The following is a 15,309-nucleotide window of genomic DNA, read 5'->3' on the forward strand; positions in this document are numbered from 1 at the left end:
AGCTCCCTTCCAACCCAAACCATTCTAGGATTCTATGGCACTACAAGGCTGGAAACACTCCTCTGCCAGAGCAAGGATGGTCTCTGACAGCTCAGACTGGCTCAAGCTGTCACCATGCTGCAAGAGCAGTTGCTGAAGCCCTGCTTCAACCTTCGGCATGGACTCCACCTTCTGGGGACAGGTATTTCTCAGGAGGGTCCCACATGTGCGCCCCAGAGGACCCCGCGGGGCTCTGCAGGCAGACACACGCCCTGCGAGGCACCGGCATCTCCGCAGAGGGTGGCAGAGCCATCAGTGGGTGTCGGGGTGCACCGTCCCTTTGCTGAGGTGCAAGCGTGGGGCGAGGTGACACCCATGTCACCCGCAGCCATGCCTGCCCATGTTTCCAGCCCTGCAGGGCTCGCAAGCCACAGCTTATCTGAGGGAGCAGCGTGCAGCAGCATTTCAGCAGCATTTCCTCCTGCCTGAATGATCTCGTCCCTGCAAGCAGAGGAGCCTCGGGAGCAGGAGGCCCCTCGGTCCCAGACAGGCATGGGGCCATGTCCCTGTGTCCCCGCTGTGCAGGGGGATGGAGCTCCGAGGCTCTGCTAGCAGGGGGAGGGAGCCAGGGCCCGCACCCCAGGGCAGGATGGCAAGATGTCCCCGCACCCCAGGACAGGGTGGCAGGACCCCAGATGTCCCTGCACGCCAGGGTAAGGTGGCAGGGCACACAGATGTCCCCACACCCCAGGACAGGGTGGCAGGGCACCCAGATGTCCCCGCACTCCAGGGCAAGGTGGCAGGGCACACAGATGTCCCCGCAGCCCAGGATAAGGTGGCAGGGCACACAGATGTCCCTGCACGCCAGGGTAAGGTGGCAGGGCACACAGATGTCCCCACATCCCAGGACAGGGTGGCAGGGCACCCAGATGTCCCTGCACGCCAGGGTAAGGTGGCAGGGCACACAGATGTCCCCACACCCCAGGACAGGGTGGCAGGGCACCCAGATGTCCCCGCACCCCAGGACAGGGTGGCAGGGCACCCAGATGTCCCTGCACATCAGGGCCGGGTGGCGGGGCACATAGATGTCCCCACACCCCAGGGCAGGATGGCAGGGCACACAGATATCCCTGCATCCCAGGGTAAGGTGGCAGAGCCCCCAGATGTCCCCACATCCCAGGACAGGGTGGCAGAGCCCCCAGATGTCCCCACATCCCAGGACAGGGTGGCAGGGCACACAGATGTCCCCGCACCCCAGGGCATCCGCATGTCCCCAGATAAGGGAAATTAGCACCCAAAAGGCCTGATTTTATCACTCAGCTGCCAGGTGCCTATAGACATGCACTCAGGTGCCTGGGCACCTATAGACATGCAAAATGGAATCGCTCTGCTCCCGGCCACTGCTGGGCACCTATAGAGATGCAAAGTGATGTCGTTGAGGTCCGCCCATCCCAGGGGGGGACACAGGATGCGTTCCTGCACCTATAGAGATGCAGAATGGTGTCACTCAGCCCCTGGCCACCCCCGGGGCAGCTTCCCAGGGCCAGCACCACAGGCTGGGAGAGGGGACAGGGGGATGAGAGGGGACAGGGGGATGAGGATGGACAGGGAGATGAGAGGGGACAGGGGGACGAGGAGGAGGGACAGGGGATGAGAGGGGACAGGGAGATGAGAGGGGACAGGGGGACGAGGAGGAGGGACAGGGGATGAGAGGGGACAGGGAGATGAGAGGGGACAGGGGGACGAGAGGGGACAGGGGGATGAGGATGGACAAGGAGATGAGAGGGGGACAAGAGGAGACAGGGGGATGCCAGCCCTCACCCAGGACACTGCCCGGCTCCCTCCGTGCCCACGTGGCACGCTCGCCCATGTGCAAGGGGAAGCCCCCGGCCGTGTCACGCCTTTCGCTGTGACCTCGCGGCGCCGTGCAAAGCTCACACGGTCTCTTGCGTGCGGACTTTGCACCAGCAGCCATGTGGCACACGGGCTCCTTCCGTCGTTTTAGTGAACCGTGCGCACCTTGTGCTGTCACATGCCGGGCTCCAGCCTTGCACGGCTGCCCAAATGCTGTGTGCCAGCCTCGTGCTGTCACATGGAGGGTTCCAGCCTTGCATCGTCACCTGAATGCGGTGTGCCAGCCTCACACCATCACATGGGTGCTCCAGGTTTGCACGGCCACCCTCAGCGCTTTGTGCCAGCCCCATCCCGTTACATGGAGGGTTCCAGCCTTTCATGGCCACCCTGAGCACTGCGTGCCAGCCCCGTCCCGTCACATGAAGGGTTCCAGCCTTGCAGGGCCACTCAAGCGCTGTGCCAGCCTTGTGCTCTGGCCTTGCACGGCCACCTGAGCGCTGCATGCCAGCCTCGCACCGTCACATGGGAGCTCCATCCTCGCACCGTCACATGGGAGCTCTGTCCTCGCACCATCACACGGGAGCTCCAGCCTCACACCATCACACGGGAGCTCTGTCTGTGCACCATCACACGGGAGCTCTGTCCTCGCACCATCACACAGGAACTCCATCCTCGCACCGTCACACGGGAGCTCGGTCCCTGCACCATCACACGGGAGCTCCGTCCTCGCACCATCACACGGGAGCTTGGTCCCTGCACCATCACACGGGAGCTCCGTCCTCACACCATCACATGGGAGCTCCGTCCTTGCACCGTCACACGGGAGCTCCAGCCTCACACCGTCACACGGGAGCTCTGTCCTCGCACCATCACACGGGAGCTCTGTCCTCGCACCATCACACGGGAGCTCGGTCCCTGCACCATCACATGGGAGCTCCATCCTCGCACCATCACACGGGAGCTTTGTCCTCGCACCGTCACACGGGAGCTCGGTCCCTGCACCATCACACGGGAGCTCCGTCCTTACACAGTCACACGGGAGCTTGGTCCCTGCACCATCACATGGGAGCTCCGTCCTTGCACCGTCACACAGGAACTCCATCCTCGCACCATCACACGGGAGCTCCGTCCTCGCACGGTCACACGGGAGCTCACACGGCCGTGCGAGCGCTGCGTGCCAGCCGCGTGCCAGCCCCGCGCCGTGCCATGGAGCGCCCCGTCCCCGCACCCTCACCTGGACGCGGTGCCCCGTCCCCGCACCCTCCCGGGGGTGCCCCGTCCCCGCATCGCTCCGTTCCCGCCTCGCCCCCCCGCTCCCGCTCCCCCCTCCTCCATCCCCCCGCCCCCCCCCTCCCCCCCCCGCGGGCGCGCGCGTGGGTGGCGGCGCGGGCTCGCGCGCGCGAGGGGCGGGTGCGCGCGCGGGGAGGGCAGCTGAGGACAGGGGGAGGGAGCGCCAGGCCGCGCCCGCCCCCGCCCCCCGCGTCTGGCGCGTCGGTCGGGCCCGGCCCGGCCCGGCCCCGGCGCCTCATTGTGCTTCGCCTCACGCCGGCCCAAGATGGCGGCGGCGCCGGAGAGCCCCGCGAGCCGCTAACGACAATAGAGGGAGGCTGAGGGGAGCGGGCGCCCCCGCCGGCACCGGCCTCCCCTCCCCGCCTCTCCCCCCTCCCGCCCCCCGCAGCCGCCGCCGCCGCACCTCGCACACGCCCCCCGGCCGGGCCCGGCCGCCACACCCCACCCCGGCCGGCCCCTCTAGCATGGTGCGGGGCCGCCGCCGCCTCCTCCTCCGGCTGCCGACATGGGCGAGAGGCTGGAGCTCCGGCTGAAGTCGCCCGTGGGAGCCGAGCCCGCTGTCTACCCCTGGCCGCTGCCCGTCTACGTGAGTATGGCCCCGGCCCGGCACCTGCCCCCCGCGCCCTGTCAGCGCCGCCCGCTCCCCGGGCCCGGCCGGCCCCGATCAGCCCCGCGGGCCGCCGGCCCCAGCCCGCCTCCCCCGGCCCCTTCCCTTCCCCAGCCCGCCCCGGCTCCCCCCCGAGCGCTTTCTGTCACTTGTTAATCAATCTGTTAATGGGGGTCCTTCCCCCGTTGGAATTGGCGTTATTTATCCGGTAGCGCTTCCCCAGCGGGAGCAGCCCCCCGGCGGCGGAGGGTGAGGGGCTGCCGGGCTCCCCCGGCCCGGGGGGCTGCTGCTCGCCGGGAAGTCAAATCCCCAATTTCTTTTTATAATTGGTTGACTAAACTTAAGGGCGGGGAGGAGGAGGACTGGTTAATGAAAAGTTTTCGTGTTTTCCTGAGCTCGGCTCGTGTAACTGGTTAATAACCGGAGCGGGGTGGCATCGAGAGGGCTTTCTGGCGGATAAATATCGCCTAAATTATTGATGGTTGGGGTGGTCGGGGGGCGGGGGGGGTCGACACCCCAAAAAAGCAGTGCGAGGAGTGGAAATAAGCAGGGGAGAAGCGTTAATTGTGGTGGGGACCGGGCTGGTGGGGTCGGTGCTGCTGCCTCCCCCGAACGGGTGCCCTTGGAGCTGCTCTTATTTCGCCTGAGCAGAATTCAAGTCAGGTTTGTCAGTTGATGGCAGCCGTATTCCGCATGCTTTCAAATAAAATGTCACTTGTCCCCGCTTAGTTACGTGAGCGGCAGTTTTTGGTGTGTTTTTTTTTTTTTTTTTTTTTCGAACTTGCCTGACTTTTCCCTGAGCTCCGAGTGAGAGATGTGTGACCTTGATAACAATGTCCGTGTTCGAATTAGTGAAAATCTCACGAGAGGCAAAAGGCTTCAGAGGGGTTGTTTTTTTTTTTTTTTTTTTTTGTATGAATGTAGGGTTCGTGCCAATCCTTGAACGGTTTCTCACCCTGTTTGTAGCACCTTTGAGAACAGTTTGTAAAGGGAAAAAATTCTCTCTCTCTCTCTCTATATATATTTTACTTGGCCCGAGTCCTGTTGATTACTCCTTGTGTTTCAGGCTTTGCTGTTGTACGTGTGCTGCTTCGCGGGGAGAACGTGCTGGGACACACAGGCTGGGGCAGCTGATATTGCTGATATTGTTGCTCGCTTGGCAATCGTAACGCGCTTGTGTGTGTCAATGATTAGAAATATATCGCTTGTGGCAGGGGAGAGATGGCTGTGCCTTCATGTCTGCCGCCTGCCTTTTGGTGCTGTTGCTGTATCCGTGGTTTCCAAAACATCCTCCATGTACGCTGGCGTGCTATTTTCATCGGCTGCTCCCGGAGCCTCCAGCACACACTGGTTAATGCAGCCTTTCCTGTTTGGGCAGCTCTGTCATTCGTGTCTGCGTGTTGGCGGGCGCGCGCTCTGCTTAAATTGACAGAAACTGAAAGTATAACGATGACCGGTTCAGTTTTCTTCATGTCGTCAAATATTAACTTGTGTCTCCAAGCGGGTTGTGTGAAGCGTAGGTTAAAGATTACATAGGTTAGGGATTAATCTGGAAGGAAGGAATGGCTTTATATTTATTCACAAAACTTCCTACAGGCTTAAAAAAAAAACCCAACACCCCCCCACCCCTTAAAATGTGTGTTTTAATGCGGTTTGCAGCGTGGGAAATCAGGATTTAGTTAATTTAGGAAAACTTGGGCAGACGGTTCTGGAGATGGCAGAATACATAGATTTTCTTTTCCAGTTACTCACAAATGCAACGGGCAGGGGCGCTTATCCATATGTGCTATCTGCGTGTATTAGGAAATACCACAAAACCCGAACATCCTGCCCATTAAACTGGCCTCTTTGCCTTGCAAATTTTTCCACCGTCATACAGAAGTGGATGGTTCATCTGGAGCCAATCAATATTCCCTCCTGCAGAAATTTGGTGAGAAGATCACGCCCGCGTCCTAGAGAAGCGTGCGCTTGCGTGCGGGGGCAGGCATGCATCCACACACGCACGCCGCTCGCCAGCGCTGGCCTTTGCAGCAGCAGCAGATGAACTCTGGAGCTTTAGAAATAAATCCTCCTCTCTACATGGCAGCGTTTGGCCTGCTAACATTGTACTCTGCTGAACCGGAGACTTTCTTTCCCTCGTTGGCTCAGCCTGGAGTTGGCAGCAAGGCTGTATGTACCGTTGTGGTTTTAGAGCTTAGCTCTGTTTGACGTAAGCAGAACATTTCTTAGTTTCACCACTCTTTCTGCTGCGCGGCTCCTAGGAAGCAAGGTGGGATACCTGTGTGTGTGGGTAAAAAATAGCCTTCAAGTAGTTTTATTTAGCAACATTCTTGCTGCTTTTTGTTGTATGCCGTGAGATATGTTTTTCCAAAGAGAGCTGGAGAGAAAGGGGAGGGGAAGCTCCCAGTCCTTGCTAATTATTTTTGGTGAGAGTGCCAGGAATGGCAGGGAATCATCTCTCCCAACGTCAGAGGCTGAGTGGTGTTGTAGACCTGCTGTGGATGGGCGCCACTGCATGATGTAACCCTGTATTGAGTAACTTGGTTATTTTTATGCTTTTACTACATCTTAAATTAGCGGCATCGGTATTGCTGCGTAAAAGGCTAAGGATCTAATCTCGTATTAATGGATGCCTGGATTAATAACGTGTCTGTTTATTGCAGGACTGCTGCTTATTTCATGTTTAATAGGAAAAGTGGGGTCTCTTCAGACTGCTGAGTTTGCATAATAGCTCAGCTGACAAACTGGTGCTTGTTGGGATGCTAAAAGAGCCTGGGAGGGTGATGTGAAACATGTATTTCCCTCCGAGTCTAATTAGGGCCGTGGGAGGAGAGAGCATTGGTGTTGCAGATACAGCCTCCCACTGGCTTACACACAAAACTGAAAGTATGACTCTTTCCCCCGCCTTCTGCTTTTCTCAAAGGAAAGGCCACGGTTTCCTAATGAATACATGGTGAGCAGTTCTGTCCGTAGCACACTGTGATGAGTAAGTTGAATAGTGCATGGTGAGTAATCTCTCCTCATGACTCACAAAATATTTTCTGATGTTGACCTCTGTTTTTATGAGTGCCCCGCTTAATCAGAGCTGCAGTGAGTTTATTCTTTTGTATGCCGTTTAACTCCTTGACTCCCACATACCTGCCCCATTTTTCCCTTGTGTTAGGTTCTCAGAAACCTGTGATGCTGCGTTAAAAATTTCGATTTTGATATCGGGTGAGATACAGGCCTGGATAAAAGGAAGTACGTGATGTGCTCAGATGTGCTCAGATGGGTGAGCGAGCAGAGTTAATGGATCTAAGTAGTTGTAAATAGGCTAATGCCAATAGGGTATGGCATTTGTAGTCATACTTCAGGTATTGATATGCACGACTCGGTACTTAGTTCTGATGGATACAAGGGGTGAATGCCCCTTATAGTTCTAAGACTTTCAGATGTTCAGGTTTATTCCAGAGAATTGTCCTTAAATTGGTTCATTCTCTTGTCTCTGACTTTTACTGTAGTTAAATATGCATCTGTACTAGATTTGAACATGGGGATTTTTCATACCATGATAAATTCTGCTTAATCTGTGAATTGTCTGAGGTTGTACTTTGAACTCCCCTTGACAACAGTTGCTGCTTAAAGAATCCCAGCCTACTGTGTGTGTGGGGAAAAAAAGGTGTGGGGGGTGTATTTCTTATTTCTTCATTATTTTTTAAAAAATCTGGATCAGCTCTGCAATCTGATCTGGCATGGTTCTGCTGATACGTCTCTGGCAGAGGGATTGCTTTCATACAGAACTGAGCGACAGGAGGCTTCAGAGCTGCTGAAGCTGATTATTGTCACCAAAATCGATGTTTGCTGAGCTGCACCCCATTGCCACGTAGGAGTTTGTGAATGTGGAAAAGCCTGTTCTCTGGTAGCACGTGCATCAATAAGAGGACACGGTGGCTCATTTATCTCCTCTCCTTTAGGCTTGCACTGAATGGGTTTGCAGCGTGATCAAAGTAAGCGTTGGTGACAAAGGGGGGATGGGGAGGCACAGCCAGGTGATGAGAGCAGGGTGCGACTGGTGTTGACTTTGAGTGGCTGACGCTGTCATGGCACTGTGTCCTTCACCTGGATGGCTGCAAATGACTCGCTGCCTGTCATGTTAAGTAGTGTGCAAGTCCTTTCAAGTTCCAGAATTAGACATCTGCCTGTCTTGCCTTGCTCTTTTCTCCTGGTAGGCCTTCCTGTTGTTCGCCTGCTGAATAGCATTCCCCTGAAAGATAACTGCAAACCTCCCTGTGTGTCGGGTTTTTGTTTGTTGTGTTCCCTCCCCTTCCTGTTTGACTTCTTGTGATAGTGCCTGGGAGCTCCTCCTGCAGCCCAGGGCACTGATGGGCAAGCCCCTGTGGAACTGGGTAGGCTTATGCTCTAGTATCTTCTACCATCTTCCAGCCTGGAAATCTCAGGCCCTCAACTCTGTCCCAGGAGGGGACAGTCCTGGTTGTGCACATCTTACCAGGGTGAGGTACCTCTGCCATGAGCTGCTGAAGCTTAAGCCTCCAAATTAGCAACTGTGATGCTAAGTCTGGCTTGAATAATTCATTGATTTGTCTGTGTTCCTTCTCTTTGCTGCTGACTTTCCACTCAGCTGTAATGGCAAAAAATTCTCATTTGCTAATTGAGCGTTGTCCAAGCATCACCCTGCAGCTGTTTGAGAGGTGTACGTGTGTGCTGCTGAGGAGGAATGGGTATGAGCCTGAGAATACTGGACTTTGTACAGGTGGAAGGGCGCAGAGCATGTGTGTGGGGTGGGGCTTTTTCTTTTCTTTCCTCTCTCCACTGGTGGGTGATACAGCTGATACCGTTCTGTCACCAAAGGAATGTGCTGTGCTCAAAAAGCTCAAGGGCAGGCAGTGATAATGAAAATCACAGCCCAGCAGGGAGTGTCACCTTTAAAATTAAAGATCAATGGTAGAGGCGAATAACAAACCTTGTTTAAGAATTTAATGTGTTGTGTGTGTGTGTGTGTCACTCAGCTTTACTTGGAATAGTTTTTCTGATGACTAGCTTTGACTTCGGAGACAATGAGGTAGATGTGGGAGCGGTCACTGAAGTTGAGTGCCATAGCACAGTGCAGTAAGATCAATTTAGGAAGATCCTAAATTGGACCTAATTGATCCCTTCAGCGTGTCACCCAACCTGCTGGAGCTGCAGGCTGCTGCCGAGGGCGGCTGCTCTTCCTTTCCCCCGGCCGCTTGCTCTTGCTGTTCCCCCTGCACGGATGCGGCCCTTCCTTACCACACACTCTGTTACACCCCGGCAGGATGAGCTGCTGGAAACCAGTTTCACATTTTGCAGGTGTGTGTGGTTTTTCCCTTTGGATCAGTTTGAGCTGCAGGACTACAAAGATGCTGAGCGGACTGGAACATCTCTCCAATGAGGAAAGGCTGAGGGATTTGGGTCTTTTCAGTCTGGAAAAAAGACGACTAAGGGGGTATCTTATCAACGCTTATAAATACTGAAAGGGGGGGTGTCAGGAGGACGGGGCCAGGCTCTCCTCAGTGGTGCCCGGGGACAGGACAAGGGGTAACGGGCACAAACTTGACCATGGGAAGCTCCATCTCAACACGAGGAGGAACTTCTTTGCTGTGAGGGTGGCAGAGCCCTGGCACAGGCTGCCCAGAGAGGTGGTGGAGTCTCCATCTCTGGAGACATTCCAACCCCGCCTGGACGCATTCCTGTGCCACCTGCTGTGGGTGACCCTGCTGTGGCCGGGGCTTGGACATGATGATCTCCAGAGGTCCCTGCCAACCCCTATCATTCTGTGAGAAGGTGGGGTGTCCCTTTGCCCGCTGTCCCCAGCCGCCACACGTGGTGGCATCCCCTCTGTGGTGCTGCTGCTGTGAAGCTGTGTGTGGGGTGTCTCTGCGAACTGGATCACTGAAAATATCTGGGCTGGAAAAAAATGTTCCAGTGTTTTCACAGCCGGCCCCCCCTCCGCCCTGATCTGTAATCTGACTCATGCTGCCTTCCCAGGGCAGCCCCGCTGGTACAAAGGAGGGGGTGGTGAGCGGAGGAAACTGCGGAGCTGACTTTGCCAGGCAAAACCTCCTCACACCCTGAGTAATCGCCCAGAAATTCGGCAGTGGTGGCAGAGGTTAGGGGATTTTCTCTGATTTAATAGATGCTGTCGATGCAGCTTGTTGGGAAATGTTTGTGGGGATGACTAATTACTTACAGAAACTTCTCTAGTGAAGAAAAGGTTTGAAAATTTTAGCAGACTTCCGATTTCTCAACACTCCTCTGCCCTTCCCAGTTGTAAAAAAACCTGCAGTGGGGAGAGTGAATAGTGTAAAACTGGGAAATAATTGACTCAGTCATTTCAGAAGTACTCGAGTTTCTCTGCTGCCCGGCAGATAAACAGAAGCAAATGACAGAGTTGGCACAGTTGCATCATTTTTTTCTGTACTTTTCTGCTCTCACAAATGGCAAAGGGAACCCAGCAATGTGCTGCTGGGAGGTGAGGTGGCCTCACAAGGCGAGGAAGACCGTAACCGTACAGCGTTTAATTGCCTAGCACGTGGTTATTACAGAATAGCAGTTTTCTTCTGGGCTTTACCCTTTGAAGTGTAACTTGCCATGAGTGACAATCAGTACTTGTTCAGTTTTGAGACTGGCTTTTGTTCAAAGCTCTGACCCGTTGGATACAATATAAATCATGAGTTCAGTTAACGTATGCTTCTTTCCTAGTATTTCTGTATGAAAAGTAAAGGTTGTTCTCTTGTATTGCATCTTAAGACCACAGTACTCTTTATCTCTTTATTTTTCATATAACCGAATTATCTGGAAGGTGGCTGTTGAAAGACAGAGTAGCTGTTCAAGATTGCTTTTTTTTTTCCCCCCTCCTCTTTTTCTATCAGCAGATGAGTGAGGATGAATGTTCCTGTCCTGGCCAGAGTTCCAGCTCAGACAATTCAAATTTATCTACCTAAAATTCACCCATCAGTTACAGTTGGACACAGCATTGAAAGCTTTTAGTGTGCCAAGGGAAATCCATGCCACCACGTCCAACTCCAACTCTTGTCCTTCATGGCAGCCTTAATATATATGGAGATGATTATCCTTTCAAGTCTCAGATATGTGACTGAATTGTGTTTCTCCTGGGAATTTAGGCAAAATATCTTACCTCTTGGTATGCAAGATTTATGGGAAATTTAATCACCCTTCTCCCCAGACGTCCATATGTCTACTTTTCTACTCGTCCTTCTTTCTTTTTTACCCCTTTCATACTGCCTTGCTTTTTTTCTTCCTGCTTTGAGTTAACCTTTGACTGTCTGATTAAAGCTTTTTACTGTAATGATCAAGACAAGGACCAGAGGTGGGGTGCTTTTTTTCCCCTTACAGTGTATTTGTCACAGATGGATAATCATAAAATGTCTCAACACATTTAAAATATTTTTCCTTAATTTATTTTCTCCTTCCTAACAGAAGGATCCACAGGAGCAAGAGAAGTTCATGTTAGGAATCATGAACATAATGTATTTACTTTTGTAATACTTATTAAAGATAATACAAAACTAACTCTGAAGAGGAACAAGAAATAAAGCTGAACATACGATAATATTTGCCACATGCTGCTATAGATATCAAATTGAGTAGGCGCTATTTTTAGAGCATAGGAAGAGGGTGAGTATATTTTACAGCAGGAAATGATGGCTTCATAGATAGGAACAGATCTATGAATAACGAAAAAGTTCCTGTTCTGAGTATTTTGTTTTGTTTCATTTCATGAGTGAATGAGAGTTTCCTAAAAATCTGCACTGAAAGAACTTTTTAGTGGTAGATACAAAATCTAAGGAACTACCGAAGACAGCTAAATGAAGCATTGGAAACTTAAAGTTTAAAAGAACAAAACACTATGGAAAGTTCTGAATAAGGTTCTTAGTAAAAGTTTTAATACTGTTTCTGCGATTGAGAGACTTTCTGATATTTTCTGTGTAGTGTGAAGGGCGGTTTCCTGAGGTTTTGGCATTAACTTATCATTTACTTCTTAGAGCTCAGCCATATTATTAGCGTTTGACAGTGTATACTTCTGAAATCCTGAAAAGTCTGAGCTTTTGAGGCTGCATTTTCATTCCTCAGCGGGGTTTCTGTGGGGGTGCAGGTGATTCCTGCTTGTTTGCCTGTCTGGTGGCAGCCAAGCCCTTGGGTACTGAGAGATCGGTGCTGGCGCAGGGTGGTCCCCAACCCGCTGAAGCTGGGGATGGAGTCTGCCTTCATCTGGCTTTTCCTTCCCTCCCTGCTTATTAGAACAAATAGTCATTTGCAGTGTAGGAAGCATATGTTGTAATATTGTAGGGTCATTTACAAGTCTTGAAAATGGAAGCTTTTAAAAGTGGTTGGCACTTGGAAGTTTGTGTGTACGTTTCAGAATCTGCACTGGGCGTAGCCCGTGTCGCTGCTCTGCAGCACATGTTGAAGCGTAGGGGGGGCACACCGTAACCATTCGTATTCTCCTTTTGTACCTCACAAACCAGCTTTCTTTAGGAACTCAGTGGTCTTCGGAAAGAATGCAAGGTTTTATTGCGAGCTTCTGTTAAGTAGAATATTTATGTGTGTTAAGCAGGAGCCGAATTTCTAAGCTGCCCAAGACTGAGTATCTTTACAGAATGGGAAGTGGTTGTTCAAGGCGGTGTTGTCCTACAGGATGCTTCCCCTTGGCCGGCTGGTTTTCCCTGCAGGAGGTGGGGACCTGCTGTTCAGACAGCAGATGCTGACCCAAGAGCCAGGCAGTGCCATGAGCTTCCTCCCAGCACCCACCAGCGATGCGGGAGGACTCTGGGCTTGAGAAAAAGATGGTAGCCACTTTTGGCAACGGCAGTTTTGGGACCAGGTATTCATTTCTACCAGCAGTAACCCTTTGCTTAGGTTTCATATAAAGGTTTGTTTCTGGCAGTGGGGGTGTATATGGCTGTTTTCTTTTCTGCTTCCCCCACCCATGCTGCATTTATTTGCACAGATCGTGGTTCATGGTTATGTGAAAGTTTGAAACAGCATGCTAAGTCTGCAAGTCAAAATAACGCTTGCCATCTCTGTCCACTTGCTGTTGTGTCTTAAGCTGCTCCCACACTTAAAACAGTGCATCTGTACACTGGTGCGGTGAACTGGTCTGCTTGAAAGGTAACTGAGCCTTTAATTTTAGCTCAGGCCTCCCCTGAATTTGCTGTGCGTGTGTGCGCAAGCACTGCTGGCCCAAAGCAAGAGGTGGCTTTTGGGGAGGTACTGGCAAAGCAGGGGGCTGTGTTGGCTTAAACTGTTTGTGAAATGATGGTAGGGCCACCTTTCTTGTTGGCTCGAGTGAAAGCCCAGCAGCCCACTCCGTCCCAGAAGAAGCAGACACTGGACTCCTTTGCTTGCACACATAGTGCTTCAGCATCCGCATGCTCCCTCCAGCTGTCCTCGTGTGGGAACAGTTTATGATTGCCTAAAACTTAACTGAAAGGGCAATAATACATACCAGTGCAAGGTACCATTTTACCAAAATGGCCTTTTACCAAGGCCAATTGTATGAGGTTTAATAAGGCTAAGTGCCGGGTCCTGCATTTCGGTCACAACAACCCCAAGCAACGCTACAGGCTTGGGGAAGAGTGGCTGGAAAGCTGCCCAGCAGAACAGGACCTGGGGGTGCTGGTGGAGCCAGCTTAACATGAGCCAGCAGTGTGCCCAGGTGGCCAAGGCGGCCAACAGCATTCTGGCTTGTGTCAGGAACAGTGTGGCCAGCAGGAGCAGGGAAGTGCTGGTGCCTCTGTGCTCGGCGCTGGTGAGGCCTCACCTCGAGTGCTGTGTTCAGTTCTGGGCCCCTCTGTACAAGAGGGACATTGAGGTGCTGGAGCGTGTCCAGAGGAGAGCGACCAGGCTGGGGAGGGGTCTGGAGACCAGGGCATGTGAGGAGAGGCTGAGGGAGCTGGGCATGTTCAGCTTGGAGAAGAGGAGGCCGAGGGGAGACCTCCTTGCCCTCTACAGCTCCCTGGAAGGAGGGTGCAGAGAGGTGGGTGTTGGGCTCTTCTCCCAGGTGAATAGTGACAGGACCGGAGGAAATGGTCTGAAGCTGCGGCAGGGGAGGTTTAGATTAGATATCAGGAAGAATGACTTTACTGACAGAGTGGTCAGGCACTGAACAGCCTGCCCAGGGAGGGGGTTGAGTCACTGTCCCTAGAGGTGTTTGAGAAACGTCTAGATGTGGCACTTCAGGGCATGCTCTAGTGGCAGAGATTGTAGGGGGTTTGGGTTTTTTTGTGTGTGCATGGTTGGACTTGATGATCTCAAAGGTCCTTTCCAACCATGAAGATTCTATGATTCTGTGATTTTAAAATAGTTGCATTCCCCTATGTATTCTATTATAAATATTTTGGATTTTTTTTAACTAGTCTGTCTCTTTGCGTAATAGAACTGCTTCTTACTTACATCTGGGCTGTGTCTGGGTTACGCAGACTAAAGCTGGTAGGTCATCCTGCTGTAACTGTCCCATGTGGATGTGGCCTTAGACACTCCTGCAGAGCGATTGCACGTTAATATATTTATCCAGCCCCTCCTCCACTCGATCATGGGAACCATTCCCTCTGGTGTTGGCGCAGTGTCTGTAGCCACAGTTGGAACTGCTGTGTGGAAAGGCAGAACGGTTTTATTGTGGTTTAGGTACCGCAATGAAAGCGCGAATCCCTGTTGCAAACAGATCCACAACTGTCTTGTCAACAAATTCTGGATCACCTGTCCTCGCAGTATACGAGGATTACCTGGAGCAGTTTGGACCTTCTTTTCTAATTCTTTTCTAATGCCTCTTTCCTTTGTTAACGTGGTAGTTTGAGTTTATTTTGAGTATTGGGCCAAATGTGTGAGTGTGTGTGTGTGGTGTTTTTTTTTTTTTTTTTTTCCTCTTTAGAAGTCCTTGTGTAGCCATTATGGAGGCCATAATGCCCTTCACGTTTTCCATTTAGTTTTGTGTGCCAGTAAACTTACAAACTACTGAAACTGCTTCAAACTTGTCTGCTCTTGCTGTGTGGGAGATGCGTTTCAAAATACAGTCTTGGTAGCTCTCGCTTCCCTCGCTGCTTCTCTGAGGCTGGGAGGGAAAGAATGGACACAAGCTGTTCATTGTAGATTTCTTTTTATACATACTGATATATATGTATACTTGTGAATGTCCTTATGCTTTCTTGATGTAAGGCAACAACAGTAATCGGATGCTTCAAAGAAGGTTTTTGGTCCTTGTCTCACTCGGTAAGAAGGCTTGTGCTTTAGCTTGTGGAAGCTAAATGACGCTATCTTGATTTAGGATGAAATCAGGTAATATTAAACAAAGTCTAGCTATACCGTATGAAATATGGCACAGAGCAGACTTTCCCTTTTCCTTACTCAAAGTGTAATGGGCATTTGAGCATGAGGCAAAGACTTTAAAATGTGAAGGGATTGAAGGCACACGCTGGCAGGACTGTGGATCTTGAGATCATTCCCATTGTTCAGCTGGCCCACAGGCAGCTCTTTGCCACTGCAGCAGCTGGAAGTACTTTGTTTCAGCTCTTCATGGGCTCTTGTCACCCACTGTTTGCAGG

The 15,309-nt window shown here is 52.1% G+C and overlaps 1 protein-coding gene across 10 annotated transcripts in view; it reads left to right on the forward strand.

Moving 5' to 3' along the window:
- Positions 1 to 3,499: 3,499 nt before the first annotated feature.
- Positions 3,500 to 15,309, forward strand: part of DOT1L (DOT1 like histone lysine methyltransferase) — a 71,538-nt gene continuing 59,728 nt past the window's right edge. For 4 of the 10 annotated variants that reach the window (XM_074565759.1, XM_074565767.1, XM_074565763.1 and 1 more), the window contains exon 1: positions 3,501 to 3,709. In XM_074565759.1, coding sequence (XP_074421860.1) covers positions 3,629 to 3,709 — 81 coding nt within the window. In that variant the 5' untranslated portion in view covers positions 3,501 to 3,628. Of the gene's footprint in view, positions 3,710 to 15,309 lie in introns of all 10 variants that reach the window. The other 6 variants (XM_074565761.1, XM_074565760.1, XM_074565762.1 and 3 more) reach the window with 3 other exon arrangements.

The sequence above is a fragment of the Larus michahellis genome, chromosome 23, assembly GCF_964199755.1.
Source record: "Larus michahellis chromosome 23, bLarMic1.1, whole genome shotgun sequence".
In the NCBI taxonomy this organism is placed as follows: domain Eukaryota; kingdom Metazoa; phylum Chordata; class Aves; order Charadriiformes; family Laridae; genus Larus; species Larus michahellis.